The following is a 16,647-nucleotide window of genomic DNA, read 5'->3' on the forward strand; positions in this document are numbered from 1 at the left end:
ACTGAGGCGGGATTCAAACTTCAGAACATGCTTCTTATCCGAGAAATACACATTTTGTGTTTTGGTTGCCTGGATAATTCTTATGTTCGGTTAAAATTTGTATTTTATTTGTCCACACCGTCCAGAGGAAGGAGGGGTCTCGAACTACCATAGGAATATTTCTTGCCTCCAAAAATCCCCGAATGTCAAATTTGGTTCCTTTCACTTGATTAGTTCTCGAGTTTTGCGGAAATTTGTGATTCATTTTCACTTTCGTATCTTCGTGCAACGTAAGAACTATTGAACTAATAATGTGATGTGTATACTGGACACTATCACTTGTTGTTCTTACAAAATAAAATAAGCATTTACCTTATTCGCCAACCGGTTTCGGGTAGATGTTACCCATCATCGGGGCTAGGTCCAACTGATTTTGATAAGAGAGTAGTTACAACTTCAGCTTTGTTAGATGAAAGAGCGGCGATACTATCGGAGCATCGTCTTCATTCATCAAACATTGCTCAGCTGTGGTGATATGCAGCGACTCCCAAGCGTTCAAATGCGATGACTTCCTCACTGGTTTTATTAGTTTAGCACTGTTCCAGTTTATTTTTGCCATTGTAAAAGAAAGACACCTCCCAAAAACACTCGATTTATTAAACTCTAGACATCCCACTATAAAGTTCACTGTCGAACGAGAAGTGGATGGAAAAATACCCTTCTTAGACCTGATGATTTCTAAGAAAAATGATAATTCTCTTAAACTTGGTATCTACCGTAAACCAACATCCACTGATCGCTACATTACATCGGACTCTAATCATTACGGTGCTCAGAAACAAGCAGCGTTCCATTCAATGGTACATCGTCTTATCTCTATACCTATGGAAAAAGAAGAATTCTTAGAGGAGAGGGAAAAAATCTATGAATCTGCCCGAATCAATGGATATGACAAAAAGTTCGTTGACAAAATAGTTAGTATCCATAAGCGTAAAAAACATAGAGAGAATGTTACCACTCTACAACCCCAGAAAGACGACATTGAAAGGATCAGTATGCCATTCTATCCTAAAGCCACAAACCCGATAAAGAAATGCCTTAGGAAACACGGATACCACGTTGTCTTTAAAAGCAACAACACGCTGCGTGATATGCTCTGCAATGTAAAAGACAGGATTCCAGCCGAAGATAAGTCGGGAATCTATCAAATCGATTGTAATGATTGCCCGGCAATTTACATCGGACAAACTCGCCGCAAATTTAAACAACGTGTGAAAGAGCATAAGAATGCAACTGAGAACGAACGAGTGAACGAATCTAGTGTCGCGATGCATGCTGCCAATCATCAGCATAAAATAAACTGGAACAGTGCTAAACTAATAAAACCAGTGAGGAAGTCATCGCATTTGAACGCTTGGGAGTCGCTGCATATCACCACAGCTGAGCAATGTTTGATGAATGAAGACGATGCTCCGATAGTATCGCCGCTCTTTCATCTAACAAAGCTGAAGTTGTAACTACTCTCTTATCAAAATCAGTTGGACCTAGCCCCGATGATGGGTAACATCTACCCGAAACCGGTTGGCGAATAAGGTAAATGCTTATTTTATTTTGTAAGAACAACAAGTGATAGTGTCCAGTATATACATCACATTATTAGTTTGTGATTCATCTATATGAAAGAAGGTTCCAAACACCCCTGCATGCAAAATTTTTCGTCGGTTCAGCAGTTTCCGAGTCTACAAGGGTCATACAGACAGAAAGACAGAAAGAAATTCATTTTTTATACTATAGATTACGCAATACCAAGAAGCTGCAGGTCAAAACATACTTGAAGCTAGCTATAAAACCATAATTAAACTGTTAATAAAGCAAATTTATTCTGGTTGCTTATATTATCATGATAAAACCAGCTAGCTACGACACATCTCTGATAAAATTACTATAACTGAAGCGTAGCAATACAATATGGCGCACGAATCAAAATTGATCTTATTATTGGCGCCTGTCAAACCGCTAGATAAATCTGTTAGTTTTATAGAGCTATTAAAACCATAACCAATTTATTGCTGCTATTATGAAAAATATTACCGTGATCCGGGGTTACCAGCAACACTTCTGCGCATCGCGCTTTTGACAGCTCAAACGCATTTGTTTGTTAACATAACCATTTGCGTTTTAAAGAAAGGACGTTTACCTAAACTGAACAATAGTTAAGTTAAAACCATTATATCATTGATTTGCTTGTTTTTATACGATTGGAAAGTAATTTCCAATCCAAATCCAATTTATAAGCTAGCAAATAGCAACTTTGAGCTTCATTTATATTTTGAACTTAGAGAAGTAACGATGAATTCGTGTTGTTACTTCTAATATGGCGCGGCTTGCAGCACTTGTAAAATAGATAATTATCGTAATAGACAGTATGTACAAAGTAAGTTTGCATCTGTACGATGTTATTTTGTCTACTGCCATCTCTAGAAAAATTAACATTGTGAAAAATTCTACGTGCCTTGAAACGGCAACTTGAAGTTCGCCGACATGCTGCATTTTCACCGAATGTCTTTAAAAAAGCGATAAACAAAATTGGAAAACAATACATGCCTCCAGTAGCTCTTGTTTTACTAGAAATATACTCAAAATAACTAAAAATACTCATTCGCGGTTTGAAATCAAATTTAAAACCATAAGAAACGCAAAATCAGAAAAGTGTTGTAAGTGACCCTGTTTACTGGATAACTTGCAACAGCCCTATTTTTGTTACATTAAACAGATTCATTTAGTTGATAATTTTTCTCACCCAAGCAGCACACTCCCCTCATTTCTGGTTGCAGCAACTTATTTATGACTGAAATTAGTCGTTAATCGGTTAACACAACTTGTTTATAGCAACTGTGCTAGTAGGGCATAATCATAAATCAAAAGTACTGACCTCTATACAAGTTTTGGCTACTTACGCTTGGACCTAAACGGTACACTTCGAAAGTTATATCAAGTCAAAGTTCAAAAGTATTGCAAGTAACCCCAGATGACGGCAGTTTTTTTGTTCAGTTTGTTTATTTATTCAACACCGAAACAAGGGTATTGTTTGTTTATTGTTTATTGTTTAATATACATTAGTTCATCTGACCTTTTTGGGTCTCAATGAAACTTAGGAGTGGGGAAAAGCCCACAACCAAGTGCGCGTAAAAACCCCACTATCTTTTAATACTTTGACACTATTTTAAATTACAATATTACAAATCGTTATCAGGCATACACACTACATACAATTACAATATTAATATAGCACAAATTTAAAACATTAACACATTCTTAACTTAGCGTCTTACAGTATTTGCCTTAGTCTATTCTTAAAAGTAACACTTGGTAAATCAAAGTCAAATAATTCGAACGCGTTATTGAAGACGTCACACATCGCCCTAAGAGGTTCGTTTTGTCCATAATCAGTGCGGTGGAATGCAAGGCGCAGAAAATCACGTGATCTTAGGTTTCTGGAGGGGACATTAAAATCGATTTCGGAAAGTATGTTTGGAGCATCTATTTCCCCAGTTAATAGTTTTCCTACGAAAATAGCTTGAAAAATATTTCACCTCTTTACCAGTGTGTCGATGCCCAGAAGTCAACAACGGTCAGCATAAGATGGCAAATGGTTGGAATTTTGCCACGGTAGAAACCTTAGATCGAAGCGTAGGAACCTGGCCTGTACTGATTCAATCCAGTTATTCCAAATTTCGGTGTAGGGGCTCCATACTATGGCCGATGTCTCCAGAATGGAACGGACAAGTGAGAAATACAATGATCGCAATCAAAACGGGTCAGTGAACTCTCTGGCTATCCTCATAATAAAGCCAAGGTTTCTATTAGCACGTGCTATGATGTGAGAGTAGTGATGTTTAAATGAGAGTTGTGAGTCTAGTAGTAGACCTAGGTCTTTAATTACTGTGGCCCTTTCGAGCGTTTCTCCGGATACTGTATAGTTAGACAATATTGGAGTTTTCTTGCGTGTGAAAGAAAACACGAAACATTTTGCTACACTAATAGTCAATAAGTTTCGCAAGCACCAGTTGGAGAAAAAATTCAAGGATCGTTGCAGTTTAATGCAGTCCGTTAGAGTTCGAATGACAAGAAATAATTTCAGATCATCAGCGTAAATGAGTTTACAGCCCGGCGGGATAATAAAGCACACATCATTGAAGAATAAAGAGAACAGCAGCGGTCCCAGGTTACTCCCCTGCGGAACACCAGACATATTAGTGAAACTGTCGGACTCAATGTGGCCTAATCTAACAGAAAGCGTGCGATCGACGAGATAAGATTTCAGCCACTCAGTAAAATGTATTGAAGCTCCGAGGCGTTCAATTTTAGCTAATAAGATAGAGTGATCGACACGATCGAACGCAGCTTTCAAATCAGTGTAAATAGTATCCACTTGGTCGCCATTTTCCATGCTTTTAATGCAATGCGATGTGAACTGCAGTAAATTTGTCGTCGTTTATCTGCCAGGGTAGAAGCCATGCTGATCCATGGAGATATATGACTTGAACTCACGTAGCAGTACATTTCCAACCAGTATTTCAAATAATTTTGATTCAGCAGAGAGAGAGAGGTAATTCCTCGCTAGTTAACTATATCGTGTTTGTCTCCTTTTTTGAACACAGGAAACATAACCGATTTTTTCCAGCACTCTGGGAATATTGCTTGCGACAACGATTGATTAAATATCATTCTTAGCGGGACACATAGCGCAGTCGCACATTTTTTCAGGATAATAGCTGGAATATCGTCTGGGCCACTTGATGTTGAGGGTTTTAACTTTTTCATAGCTTCAAGTACATCTTCGTCGGAAAAACTAATACCACTCAAGTTTATTACATCACGAGGAAGGTTGCGAAGGGCATTTTCTATTTGTGTCCAACTAGCCGAAGTCGCATTGAACACGCTCGAAAAGTGTTTCGCAAACAGAGTGCAGATGCCATCAGATGTACTAGAGCTTTCATTTCCCAAAAACATACTGGTAGGAAGACCACTTTTTTTGCGCTTACTGTTTACGAATGACCAAAACCGTTTCGGATTCTGACTGAGTTCTGACTGTGTGCGTAACACATGCCTAGAATACAGGTAACGGTTATAGATTCTATAATTCCTGCTTGCGGTAGCGAACACAAGTTTTGTCGTCGGATTTCGTCGTCTTGTATAATTTCGGAGCGCTGCTGCCCTTAACCGCTTCAACTCCCGAAGTCGTCGGATGGACCATGGAGGTTTTGGCCGGGGACGAGGTGATGGAACAAAGTTATTAAACTGCTGTTTCAGTGTCAACGAAAGTAATTCTACTCTGCCATTAACGTCAGTTGCTTGGTTCAGTAAAGTTTCCCAATCGATTGTAAGTAGAGTATTCAGGAGCCCGGTAAAATCAGTTTTAAAAAAATTGAATTCCCTAGTATCAGACAACAGTATATTGCCATATTCAAGTATTTTGTTTTAGCTTGCAAACAAAAATTCATTTCAAATGTATCATTTCTGTATGTTTTTGCGTGCCTTTATTGATTAACTTCTGTGCCTTTTATTGATTAACTTCTGTGCCTTTTATTGATTCCTTTTGTGTTTTTTTTCTATTTTGGTTATATTTTTCTATCATTTTTTGTGTCATTTCATAATCCTTATGAATTGTTTTCTGTATATATTGACTTTTTTGTTGCATTATTGTGTTAATTTGATATTATCACTTATAACATTTTGTGTCGTTGTACCATTTTTAAAACATTTCTATTATTTTAGTATAAGTTTAGTACCATTTTTCTATAATTTTTCACTATCTATAAACCACTTTGATTTACTATTTCTTCACCTGGTTATTTTTCTCTGAATTTTGAATCAGTTCTATGCTATTGTGATATCATTTGTGTATCATTTTTGTGTTATTTTGTAAAAGGTCTCTCTCATGAGCCTAATCGAATCCGTAGACATTTTCCATTTAAATCTTTTATTTTGATACATGAATATTACATCTCTGACTTGCTTCATTGAAACAGATAATGATTTGCAAATTAAGGCTCAAGCAAATTTTTCCAATATTCCAGTTTAGGAATTAGAAGTTTTTTAAATAGGGAATTCATAAATAGGGAATATCTGAGAGAATTAGAAAATTTCCATTGCCATTCTATTCCAGAAAAAATTTAATGTTTCAGATTTTTTGTTTTTGTTGCAAAAAAAAATACAATTTCTCAACAGTGGTGAGTGACTAAATGGTTAATAGTTATCATAGTTAGTTGATTAGATTCGTAATTGTTTGCATCTAACGTAGTATGTTACTTAATTACTACAGAAGAAAATTTCATTTATGTAAAAATATTAACTGGGATATGAGCATAGCTCATCACAAATCTGCATATAGGAAAGGCTAACCTCCACTGCAAGATGATCTCGGGTTTTTTTTCCTACCTCACGTATCACACCGAAGAATCCGCATCCGTCAAATGCATCCCAATCATTCTGAATGAAATATTAATGGCACACCAGACGGACGGATCTCCCCCGGGTTTGCTCGAATGGCTTTTTCGTGAAGCGCCTATTCAGCGGAAACACGATTTGATTGATGATGCGCTTTCACTCGCTGCTTTCACTACTGCTGGTGCTGCTGCTGGTGCTGTTGCTAGCGGGTTTTCAAACTGAATTGGCTGTTGAAAAGTGGGCCGAACTAGGACGGATCTTGTTACGGGAGGAATGAAATATGAAGAAAGTTATGGTACATCAAACAACGAAATGCTTTTACTGAGCGTTCATTCAAAGCAGCGCAGCAGCGCTCTTCGCCTTTTCTCATCAACTGTCAGCCAGCCAGCCAGCGGTACGACTTGTGTCTGCCTAATCCAAGGATCAGGAACCGCGTGTACGAGCGCGGAATGCAAAGTACAATCGCTAATATCTGTTTTCCTTTGAATTCCAGGTAACATTGGTTCAATGATTTCAAACATGAATGTGACCCGTGTGGAGTTCCAAAACCGAATGGATGGTGTCAAGCAATATATGGCGTTTCGGAAGGTTGGTGGAGAACTGGAAGCGCGGGTAAGTTCAATTGATAACATTTAAACGGTATTTCGATAATCCTTTCCTTCGTCAGGTTATCCGCTGGTTTGCTTACACCTGGGCCCAAAGCGGTGCGCTGGACGAGGAACGTGTGTTGGCAGCCCTACCGGACAAGTTGAAAGCCGAAATTGCTATCCGTGTGCACATGGACACGTTGCGGCAAGTGAGGATATTTCAAGACTGCGAACCGGGTTTACTGGAAGCGTTGGTGCTAAAATTAAAATTACAGGTGAAATATGGTGTTGCAGTTTGTTAGCTTGAGCTACTAAACGGAGCAAGGTGTTTTTTCAGGTATTCAGCCCCGGGGATTACATCTGCCGGAAGGGTGACGTCGGCAAGGAAATGTACATCGTGAAGCGGGGCAGCCTCTCGGTGGTAGCGGACGATGGAATTACGGTGCTGGCCACTCTCGGTGCCGGTTCGGTGTTCGGAGAAGTATCGGTGCTGGAGATTGCCGGCAATCGAACGGGCAATCGGCGGACGGCGAACGTGAGGTCAATTGGTGAGAATACACAAAAAAAATCAATCCCATCAGATGGATCGAAATGAGATTCCATCGACCGAAAAGGGCGGGTGTGTTGACTGAGGGTAACGACTTTTTGCAGGGTACTCGGATCTGTTCTGCCTAGCGAAACGTGACTTGTGGGAAACTTTGGCTGACTACCCGGAAGCGAGGGCATCACTGACGGAACGTGGCTGTCAATTATTGCGCAAAGATGGTCTACTGGATGAAGCGGTATTTGCCAGTAAGTTTATGCTTTGTTGTTGGTTTTGTAAGGATGATTGATTTCCTGCTTAATTGCACAGCGAATAGCGCAGGCACAAGATTAACCATCCTACGCTTATTTTCGTGAGCATTTTTGAAGTAATCTGTTTTCGTTACCTTCTACCAAAAGCAGTATGTTTTCACGACAAGAGAACACAATTGATATCATTAAAGATTAAGCTAAGAATTTAATCATCAACATTCCACAGGTGCCCAACACCAGCAGGACACGCTGGAGAGTGGCGTAGCCAAGCTGGAGCAGACGGTGGAAAATCTAAATCTGCGGCTCGCTCGCCTTTTGGCCGAGTACTCTGCCAGTCAAGCGAAGCTGAAACAACGGATCTCGCGGCTAGAGGCAAGGTAGGTCGGGGATTTCGTTTTTTTTGCAGCTTTCACCCGACACGTTGTGTAGCTGACGTTAGGTGAAATTGTTTGCCGTCGAAGGCGTTGAAGTTTTTCTACCGAAAATTAGATTCCCCCCAGATATGCTCGGGATTTTACGCTTATCAGAAAAGCTCGTTATCAGCAGCATTGAGGAAGACGTTGGATGATAATTTGAGGTCTGCTTTAATGTCGTTGAAAATTAGTGTCATTTGGAGAGGAATTTGCTTTCAGTTTTTTGCACAATTTCATGAATGAACTCAGATAAAGTGAATTTAAAATGTCAAATAAATAGTGACGGGGGCTGCATACTTCCGTCAAGGAAATTGTGTAGGTTTTGAAATATATTTAAACCTCGAAGATAACTGTGTCGATAAATTTTAAATAGAACGTTTCAAACTGAAGATTGATTTGCATATAAAATTCTATGAGTTGATTTAAATAACAAGATTATTGATTCCTAAATAATACAAAGGCTTAATTTTATTTAACTTAATGTATCGTCTACATTTTAAACGAATTACAGTTACAGCAGTTTACAGTAGTGATTAAAGGTAGGCATCCTCTGTAGAACGTCTGATCTCTGTGTAGCATTAAGTATCAAAACCATTTGAAGATCTATTTTGGTATTTTGTTCATCAAGCATCCTCCGAATAACACTGTGGTTTGGCAATGTACAGCTATTCTGTTATAAGACGTGTATAAAGGGTAACATTCCTAGTTTTCCAGTCTCTCTGAAATTTCAGCTGCTATCTGCAGCTTGCTTGACTGAAAGTCAGTGCACCCGGCTGAAACTATAGACCGGGGTCTGCTTCTTCTCCAAGGAATTCCTTTGCTGGCATTTTAGTTGCTCGAGTAGGAGTTGTCGGCTATTGCTTCCATCATCGCTTCCCGGTTTCTCGTTGACGTAGTTTCATTTGCGTAGTGCAAGCTAATTTACTAAGAAATGACATCGTCCCGTTCGGTTAGCAAACTTTCGGTGTATTTCCTTCTACCAAAACTCGTCAGATCAGGTGGAAAACTAAAGAGTGAAAGACTGAAAGTTTGAAAGGTTGTTAAAACTGTAAATATGGCATTTAATCTTTTTCATCTCTCATCGACGGGACTTACTATACGGTTTGGTAATATTATCCAATATATAGGTACTTGAAAATTAATAATAAACTCTTGACATTAGGTATATTAAGCAAGTTGATTCGAGTTGAATCTTGTGCGTCATATAATCTGTTTGATTCGTTATCCAACAGATTTGCTTCAAATATGAAACAAATTTTGCTTGAGCTCCGTTCAACAGCCTACGAACAAAAGTTCCCTTTTTGGAAATTTTTAATAACATAACAAATATGAATACCCAAGGAATGCTTTTATGATTTTTGCTGAATATTTATCAAAAATTGACAAAAGCTTGCGGTTGAAACAGTCATACGTGTGCATAGTGTTTAATTAATTTCACTTTGTAATAAACAAGTGTTGTAACATACGAAAAAAATACATATTTGCAGAGTTGCTTCCTCTCTGAAAGTACCCTAACATATGTATTAAAAATGGATGACAGATGACGATGAGAAGAAAACTGAAATGATAATTCAATGGAACAAATTTTCTTCAAGTCCTACGTTTATTAAGTCTTCTACAAAAATTTATTGACGTCCTGCCGGCAATGACCGGTCGCCACTGGGCGACTTTTGGAGGGTTGGCTGTTTTCGGTAAAACGTTTATCTTCAGCTGGTACATTTCCTCCATTGATCTCTGGGCATCTCTCATCTTAGCATGGCATTGGGATCTCTTGGTTCGGCCAAAAGCTACATCATCCTTCGCGTGATACTTCTTAATGAAGGCAGCAACTTCTGGTAAGCACCCGTTCACCACCAATCTCGAAGGAAAGTACAACGGCTTGGATATTCTCTTCACGCTGATCGTTATCCACAGACGCGTGGCCCAAGATCGAGTTGAATCGAAACAACTGCCAACTCTATACTGCACGAGCCACCCCGGCTCTACGCTGCTGTTGATGATGACAATGATTTCTACACCGTTTAGCTGGTTACTCTGACCACCTTGCTCTCAGTCTCCTCTTCAGCTCCTGCTACACTTTACAGTCGCGCAGCACCGTCAGGCGGCCGGAAGCAGTCTTCCGTTCTAAACTCTCACCTTTCTGCAGACAGGAGCGGACGTTGTGAATGCCGGATTGCCTATATTCGTCGGACACGAAGTGCCTCGCGATGTGCAACTTCTTCGTTCTAGAGTGGTGCTGACAGTACGAACAACGCATCGAGCGTAGTTGTTTGACTGTTTTCGCCATGGTTACTGCCAGTCAACTGATAACGCTGCCATTTTTTTCTGTACACAACAGGGTTGCTACGATGTATGGTTAGGTGGGATTACCTACGAATGGCCGAAAAACAAATCCTGAAATAGCAAATGATATAATAGATCTAATATACGAATCACAAGTTCCTACCGTCACCTCTAGGGTTTCCTTATGCATGCAAGTAGAATTACTGCAAAGCCTGCACTCCGACACTGTTCATGAAGGACCAAAAAGGCCTTGGGTGGACCTGTAAGCAAAGCCGCTTACAAGATTCCACGAGAATATAAGTCACTCCTACCAATGTAGACATCCGGTTACTCGAAAAATAACTTCGCCGTGAAAACTCAACTTGCGTAAGGATGTATGTGCTAAATGGGTGCGTCAAAAGCCCCTCTAGCCGTATGTGACTTGGGCTGGTTGCCACATCCCTCATCCAGTCTTCGATACCTTCATGCTCCCTCCCATTTACTATAGATATTCTAGAGCTATAAAAATGAATATCTATCTGCGTCATTTCACGTCAACCTTCTCCGATTTGAACCAAATTTTGTCGGATTGTTCGTTTCAGGTCAACAAAAAAAATCCTAAGTTTGGTGCAGGTTGGACGTCCCCTCGATTGATGAGAGTACCTTTGGAATCATAATAAAAATGTCTTTCTAAACCTAGTGTTTCCAGAGTTACATGCAAAAGAAAATAAGAGGATTTAACGAAAACGAGTCTTTTATTTAAAAATGGAGGTAGGGTAGAGTGGTGCAGAATGCACCGATTAAGCAAAGCATTATTTTGCAGAGCAACGGCGTGTTTGTTCCACGTTTTTCAACTTCTAGAAGACTTTGGGATCTTTTTACCTTTGTTATACTATAACAAAGGTTTAAAAATTGGTCGAAAAACACGAAATTGATCCGAGGCCCGGAGGGCCAAGTCACATATACCAATCGATAGGGTTCGACGATTTGAGCAATGTCTGTGTGTGTGTGTGTGTGTGTGTATGTATGTAATGATTTTTTCTATCGCCTGTTTCTCAGAGATGGCTGAACCGAATCGTTCGCTATTACTTTTGTTTGAAAGGTATTATTGTCTAGTAGATCACTATTGAGTTGCTTCGTGACACGACGTTTCGTTTAAAAGTTATAAGCAAAAATGTGAAAAATACGTGACACGGGTTTCTCTAGAACTACATGACCGATTTCAACGATCTTAGTATCAAATGAAAGCTCTTATTAAAGCTAAATTATTCAGAAATTTTTAATTGAAAACAAACAAGTAGTTTAAAAGTTATGCTTAAAAAACCTGTTTTGACAAGGTAATTATTATCGCCTGTTTCTTAGGGATGGCCAAACCGATTTATGCGCTATTAGTCTCATTTGAAAGATAATATATGCTAATAGATCACTATTGAATGGTTTTTTGATTGGACGTTTAATTTGAAAGTTATGAGCAACCGTATACACCACACCAAAATTAACAATAATTTATAATGATTTTAACCAAGATAATTTACCTAATTTCAATTATTTTAATATCAAACGAGAGGTTTTGACACTACGAATATATATGCAAAATTTCATAAGAATTGGTTGTACCGGTCAAAAGATATTAACCCTCGAACACTCGCGCCAACTTTTGCAACACAGTTACTCGCGCGCACTATAACCCCAAACCAAAGAAAACGTGCGCACTAGAGGTTTGACTGGGAAAACTTGGTTTTAGGTTTATCGAACCTTTAGAAGAGTTTCTTGAAATTAAAAGCTCTATCGTCTGGTGGAATCTAAATTTAATCCCCCTAAAAGTGAAATAAAAAAAATTATTTTTTTTTCAGTGTCAATATAACAAATTAATGTGCTCTGCAAAGTTATAGAGCATATTATTACAAGAAATTTTGCTAGAGACAGTAACCTTCCATCTCTGCAGCTAAGATAGAAAAATCTTATTTATTGTATATGAATTTGTAAACTCAGTTTTTATATTTTTGCTCTTTTTGTAATTGTTGTATGTCTTTTTATATTACAAAATTGTACAAATGATAAAAATATACAACTTTGCAGAATATAGTATACCTCTAAGTTTGCTTGTTTAGGAACTGTAGAACTTTGATTATAAAAAATACCTTAATTTTGACTACAATTACTCGACTACCAGCAGACGGATACATTTTAAACATTTTACATTGGCTAGTTTTGCTGCCTACAGACACCATTTTTCCATATGGAGAAACGAGAGAAAATTCCACTTGGGGTCAATTGCGGTACACCTCGCATGCTGATTGTTTCGTTTCTGTGATGGCGGTTTATGCTGATCTATTTTTCCAACAATTTAAATTATTAATGCATTGAATAATTATGACATTTTGCTCAGAATAAGTTTATTGAAGAATATTCGTTAGTTAAACAACGATTTGTAACTTTATAACAATATGGCGTTGAAAAACCTACACGTGTTGTACAAAATACAACAGCGTGAGTAACCGAAGGTTAATAAAAATTGATTAAAATTATTCAAGAAAACTCTATTGATGTGAATCAAATAGAATGGCATTACAGGAAATTATGCATAGTTCAAAAACCTATAAACTAGACCTTTACTAGGCAATGTATATGTTAAAGAATAAGATTTCCTCTTACAACTTACTTTTATTTGCACTTACTCAAATTAATAACAACTTACTTATCCTTACTCAGCAATTACATGAAAAAAGGATCTATCAAAATTTAAAAGTGTTCCTATTTTGTTCAAAATTTGTAAACTTATTCAATTTTAAAATTTTTATGTAAACCAACGCATTACGCAACGTTAACCAATAGATGAATTATGTTCCGAAAACGTGTCGATTTCTATCTCAAATACCAAGTAAGACCGTATAACAAAGGTTCCTTTCACCACTAGGTGGATTAAATCGGGTTTTTGCACTTACTCCTGGTAAGTGTTTGCACCAACTTTGCCCAGCTAGGCGTTAAACGCAACCAAAAAATTTACCATTCAATCACGTGTTGTATAAACTCCTAAAACTAGGCTGCCGCAACGGCGAAAGCGTTCGTTATAGCGTTTGTTACAAACGCTTGTTTGCTGGGATACAATGGGTTCATATCTCAACATAATTGGCAATAAAATTTAATCATCAACTTTTCTCCAACTGATGTGTGATGAAATATTGTAAGTTAAACAATGTACAATTAGGTTTAAGGCAAATTCTAAGTCCTATACAATACATAATATTGCAACATTTTTAATAAATAATCCGAAACAAAAGTTGTACTGCAAATTAAAAATATTTTATAACTGTTCGATCCCGCTGTGATGCATTCTGCCCCTGTTTTGTATTTTGAAGTTTTTTGCAATATATGTGAAAAACATGCCTAGTTAATGCCGTTTTTATGATGAATCATCGAGTATGACAGTATATCAATTAGATAAACTGTATTTATTATGAAATTTGCATACCGACTAGTGGTAAAAGCTTAAGAGAAACCCGTGATTTCTTACATGTGGAATGAGATCGCGGATAATCGCTTGATTTGATTGGATGTGGCTATGTTTGATGCTTTTACATTCTTCACAATTATGAATTAGCTTGTTTTACACCAAAATAAAATGCGCATTCATAATTTTACCGAATATTTTCCGCGTTTTTAAACAATTAACAGTATGGGCCATTCTACCCCCCCGGTGCGTTCTGGACAGTCTTACCCTACTTCATCCTCACTATCGCTATTATTGTGCATATCATATATACTGACCAACAGTTGCAGTACATCTTCAGAGGAGATGGCGTTTTTGTTATTTGGTAGTGCCCTCATGCCTGAAATTATCGGATCAGAAGATTTTAATCCATGCTGCTTGGATTACACATTTTCATTAATTATTTTGTATTACACACTTACTTGATCGGGGTAACACGGTTTTTACACTATGCCCTAAATTCAACCGAGTAACAATTTTCAATGCGAGTGTTTTGGTAGAGGAATAACCAGGGTCAATCTAAATTGTTTTGCATTTTGTAGTATTTTTCTTGTACTTTCACATGGGTAATAAATGGCTTGAATATATATACATGTTTAGGAGTTATTGCTATTGAAAATTGTATGATTTTTAAACGAAAACTTTCATTTTCTCCGCAAATATTGACGGTAGCAAGTTACTATATTCTAGAAAAGTATGTAATTTGACTGTTTGAAAATCTTTGCCGAACATGTTAAATGTGTGTAAATACTGTAGAAAGAACTGTGGTCAAAAAATTGATTTTCGTAAAGTCTCCACAAAAATTGTTGCTTATCTCTAAAACTATAATAGCTAGTAGGTTACTTTCTTTGGAAAAGTTCTTCATAATAATCTTTTCAAAAATTTTGTAGAACATTATTTTGCTGTATCACTTACTGTTCAAAAAATAATTTTTTTTATCTTACTTTTAGGGGGATTAATCAAATAATCATTCATGCCACATGAAAGAGCTTTTAACGCTGAGAAATTTCTCTGCACATACTTAACCAGTATTATCAACCATTTCGGCGCAATTAAAAAAACGCGTGTTTTAATACCAATGGGACCACTGTGCAGTGAGGTGACTGAGAATACAGTCCATAGCTACGAAAGCATGACGTCCTGTCAGGAACCTGTTTTTAGTTACCGATAAGCCTCTTATGACGTCCTGTCAGAGACCTGGTAAGCCTCTTATATAAATAGAAGTTTTTGTCCTTTCGATGTTAGACAACTGTTGTTGGGTGGCGAATAAAAAATAAAGAGATTTTTGAAATCACACAAAAATTGAGATTTTTATCCATTTTTACTCAAAGTTTGAATGTGAAAACCGAATCAATTCTTGTTTTTCATATATATGGTATTATTTTCCATCCAAAAACCAAGACAAAAACTTTAAAAATAATTTGCAATGACCTTATAATAAATGGAAAAAAATCTTTTATTCATATTTTTCTGCAATTTGGCTGAACGCACTCGAATGACCAAATGATCTAAGTCATTGCTTTATTTCATGTTAAAATTTAAAATGTTTCTACGAAAACTTTGCAATTCCAGTAGAGTCCTCGGATGAAAGGATGTTTAAATTTCGCTAGAAGTGATTGCCAGATGCTTGTTATAATGCACTTTCCAGCTCCACTTGTGTCCGAATGTATCTCTGGAAATAAGTATATTTTTGATTCTGATGTGTTCCGATGAAATTCCACATTTCAGGTGAATGGGCTTCTGAGCTTTAGAAATCATTACCTGTTTTTATTTTTCTTATGAACCTGCCTACTTCGAAATCGGAAATCGTAGAAAGCTTCATAGGGTCCATTAGTGATTCCGTTGTTTCTGAATCGATAGAAAATAAATCAAAAAACCCGAATCGATCCACCTAGCGGTGTAACCTAGCCTTTCTACTGCCGCAATAATTATTTTTTAATTTCTCAGGAACATCTATAATTAACTTGACTATATTTTTAAATATCCGTTCCTTATTTTTCAAAATCCTTATCCAAAAAGAATATCTGAATTTGAAAAAATAACTGAGTAGAGCATTAGATATGAAAAACGAAAAAGAGAAATTGGACTTTTTCTTAGTTGGCGCTCTTTCAGTCAATTATTTTTGCATGAAAATCAAAACTTAAGCTTCTTTTGAATAAACTTTAATGAAAAAATAGCTTGATCGTATCGTTTATACGATATTGCCCGTTAGATGTTTTAGGAAACGATGAGATCAAAGAAACAAAAGCTGCGCCATAAACATGCTTGAGGATGGGAAATATGATCGGTATAATTTTCGGCGCTTGTTATTGTTGCTGGTATGAGTGGACGCATATTTATTTAAGTGTCTAAGTGTCACTCTCCCTAGCGAAAACAAATCGTACAGAATTATTAGTAATCTTTTCTTCCTCTTTTTCATATAAAGTTTCTAAGCTCTAGTATCTATTGATGCGCAAAATTTGTTGTAAATTGGTATAAATTTATTTGGGAAAATCAACTCATTAGTATTTTCAATCCTATACACCACTATACCTATATGATTAAATCAAATACTTTTCTTCGCTTTTTGGTTTGCTCGTCCGATTGCGAGTAACGGCAAATAAAGAAAATGACAATTGAAATGTTTCTCACTCTTCTTGTATTTCTATGCAAATTTTAAAATTACAAATCG

At 37.2% G+C, this 16,647-nt stretch overlaps 1 protein-coding gene across 1 annotated transcript in view; it reads left to right on the top strand.

Moving 5' to 3' along the window:
• The window catches only part of LOC128740660 (cyclic nucleotide-gated cation channel subunit A), a 177,521-nt gene that overhangs the window by 138,986 nt on the left and 21,888 nt on the right, over window positions 1–16,647 (top strand). Inside the window, exons 7-11 of the mRNA XM_053836222.1 lie at window positions 6,923–7,041; window positions 7,097–7,291; window positions 7,354–7,564; window positions 7,668–7,808; window positions 8,038–8,188. Coding sequence (XP_053692197.1) covers window positions 6,923–7,041; window positions 7,097–7,291; window positions 7,354–7,564; window positions 7,668–7,808; window positions 8,038–8,188 — 817 coding nt within the window. The remainder of the gene's footprint in view (window positions 1–6,922; window positions 7,042–7,096; window positions 7,292–7,353; window positions 7,565–7,667; window positions 7,809–8,037; window positions 8,189–16,647) is intronic.

Source organism: Sabethes cyaneus, chromosome 3, assembly GCF_943734655.1.
Source record: "Sabethes cyaneus chromosome 3, idSabCyanKW18_F2, whole genome shotgun sequence".
Classification (NCBI taxonomy): domain Eukaryota; kingdom Metazoa; phylum Arthropoda; class Insecta; order Diptera; family Culicidae; genus Sabethes; species Sabethes cyaneus.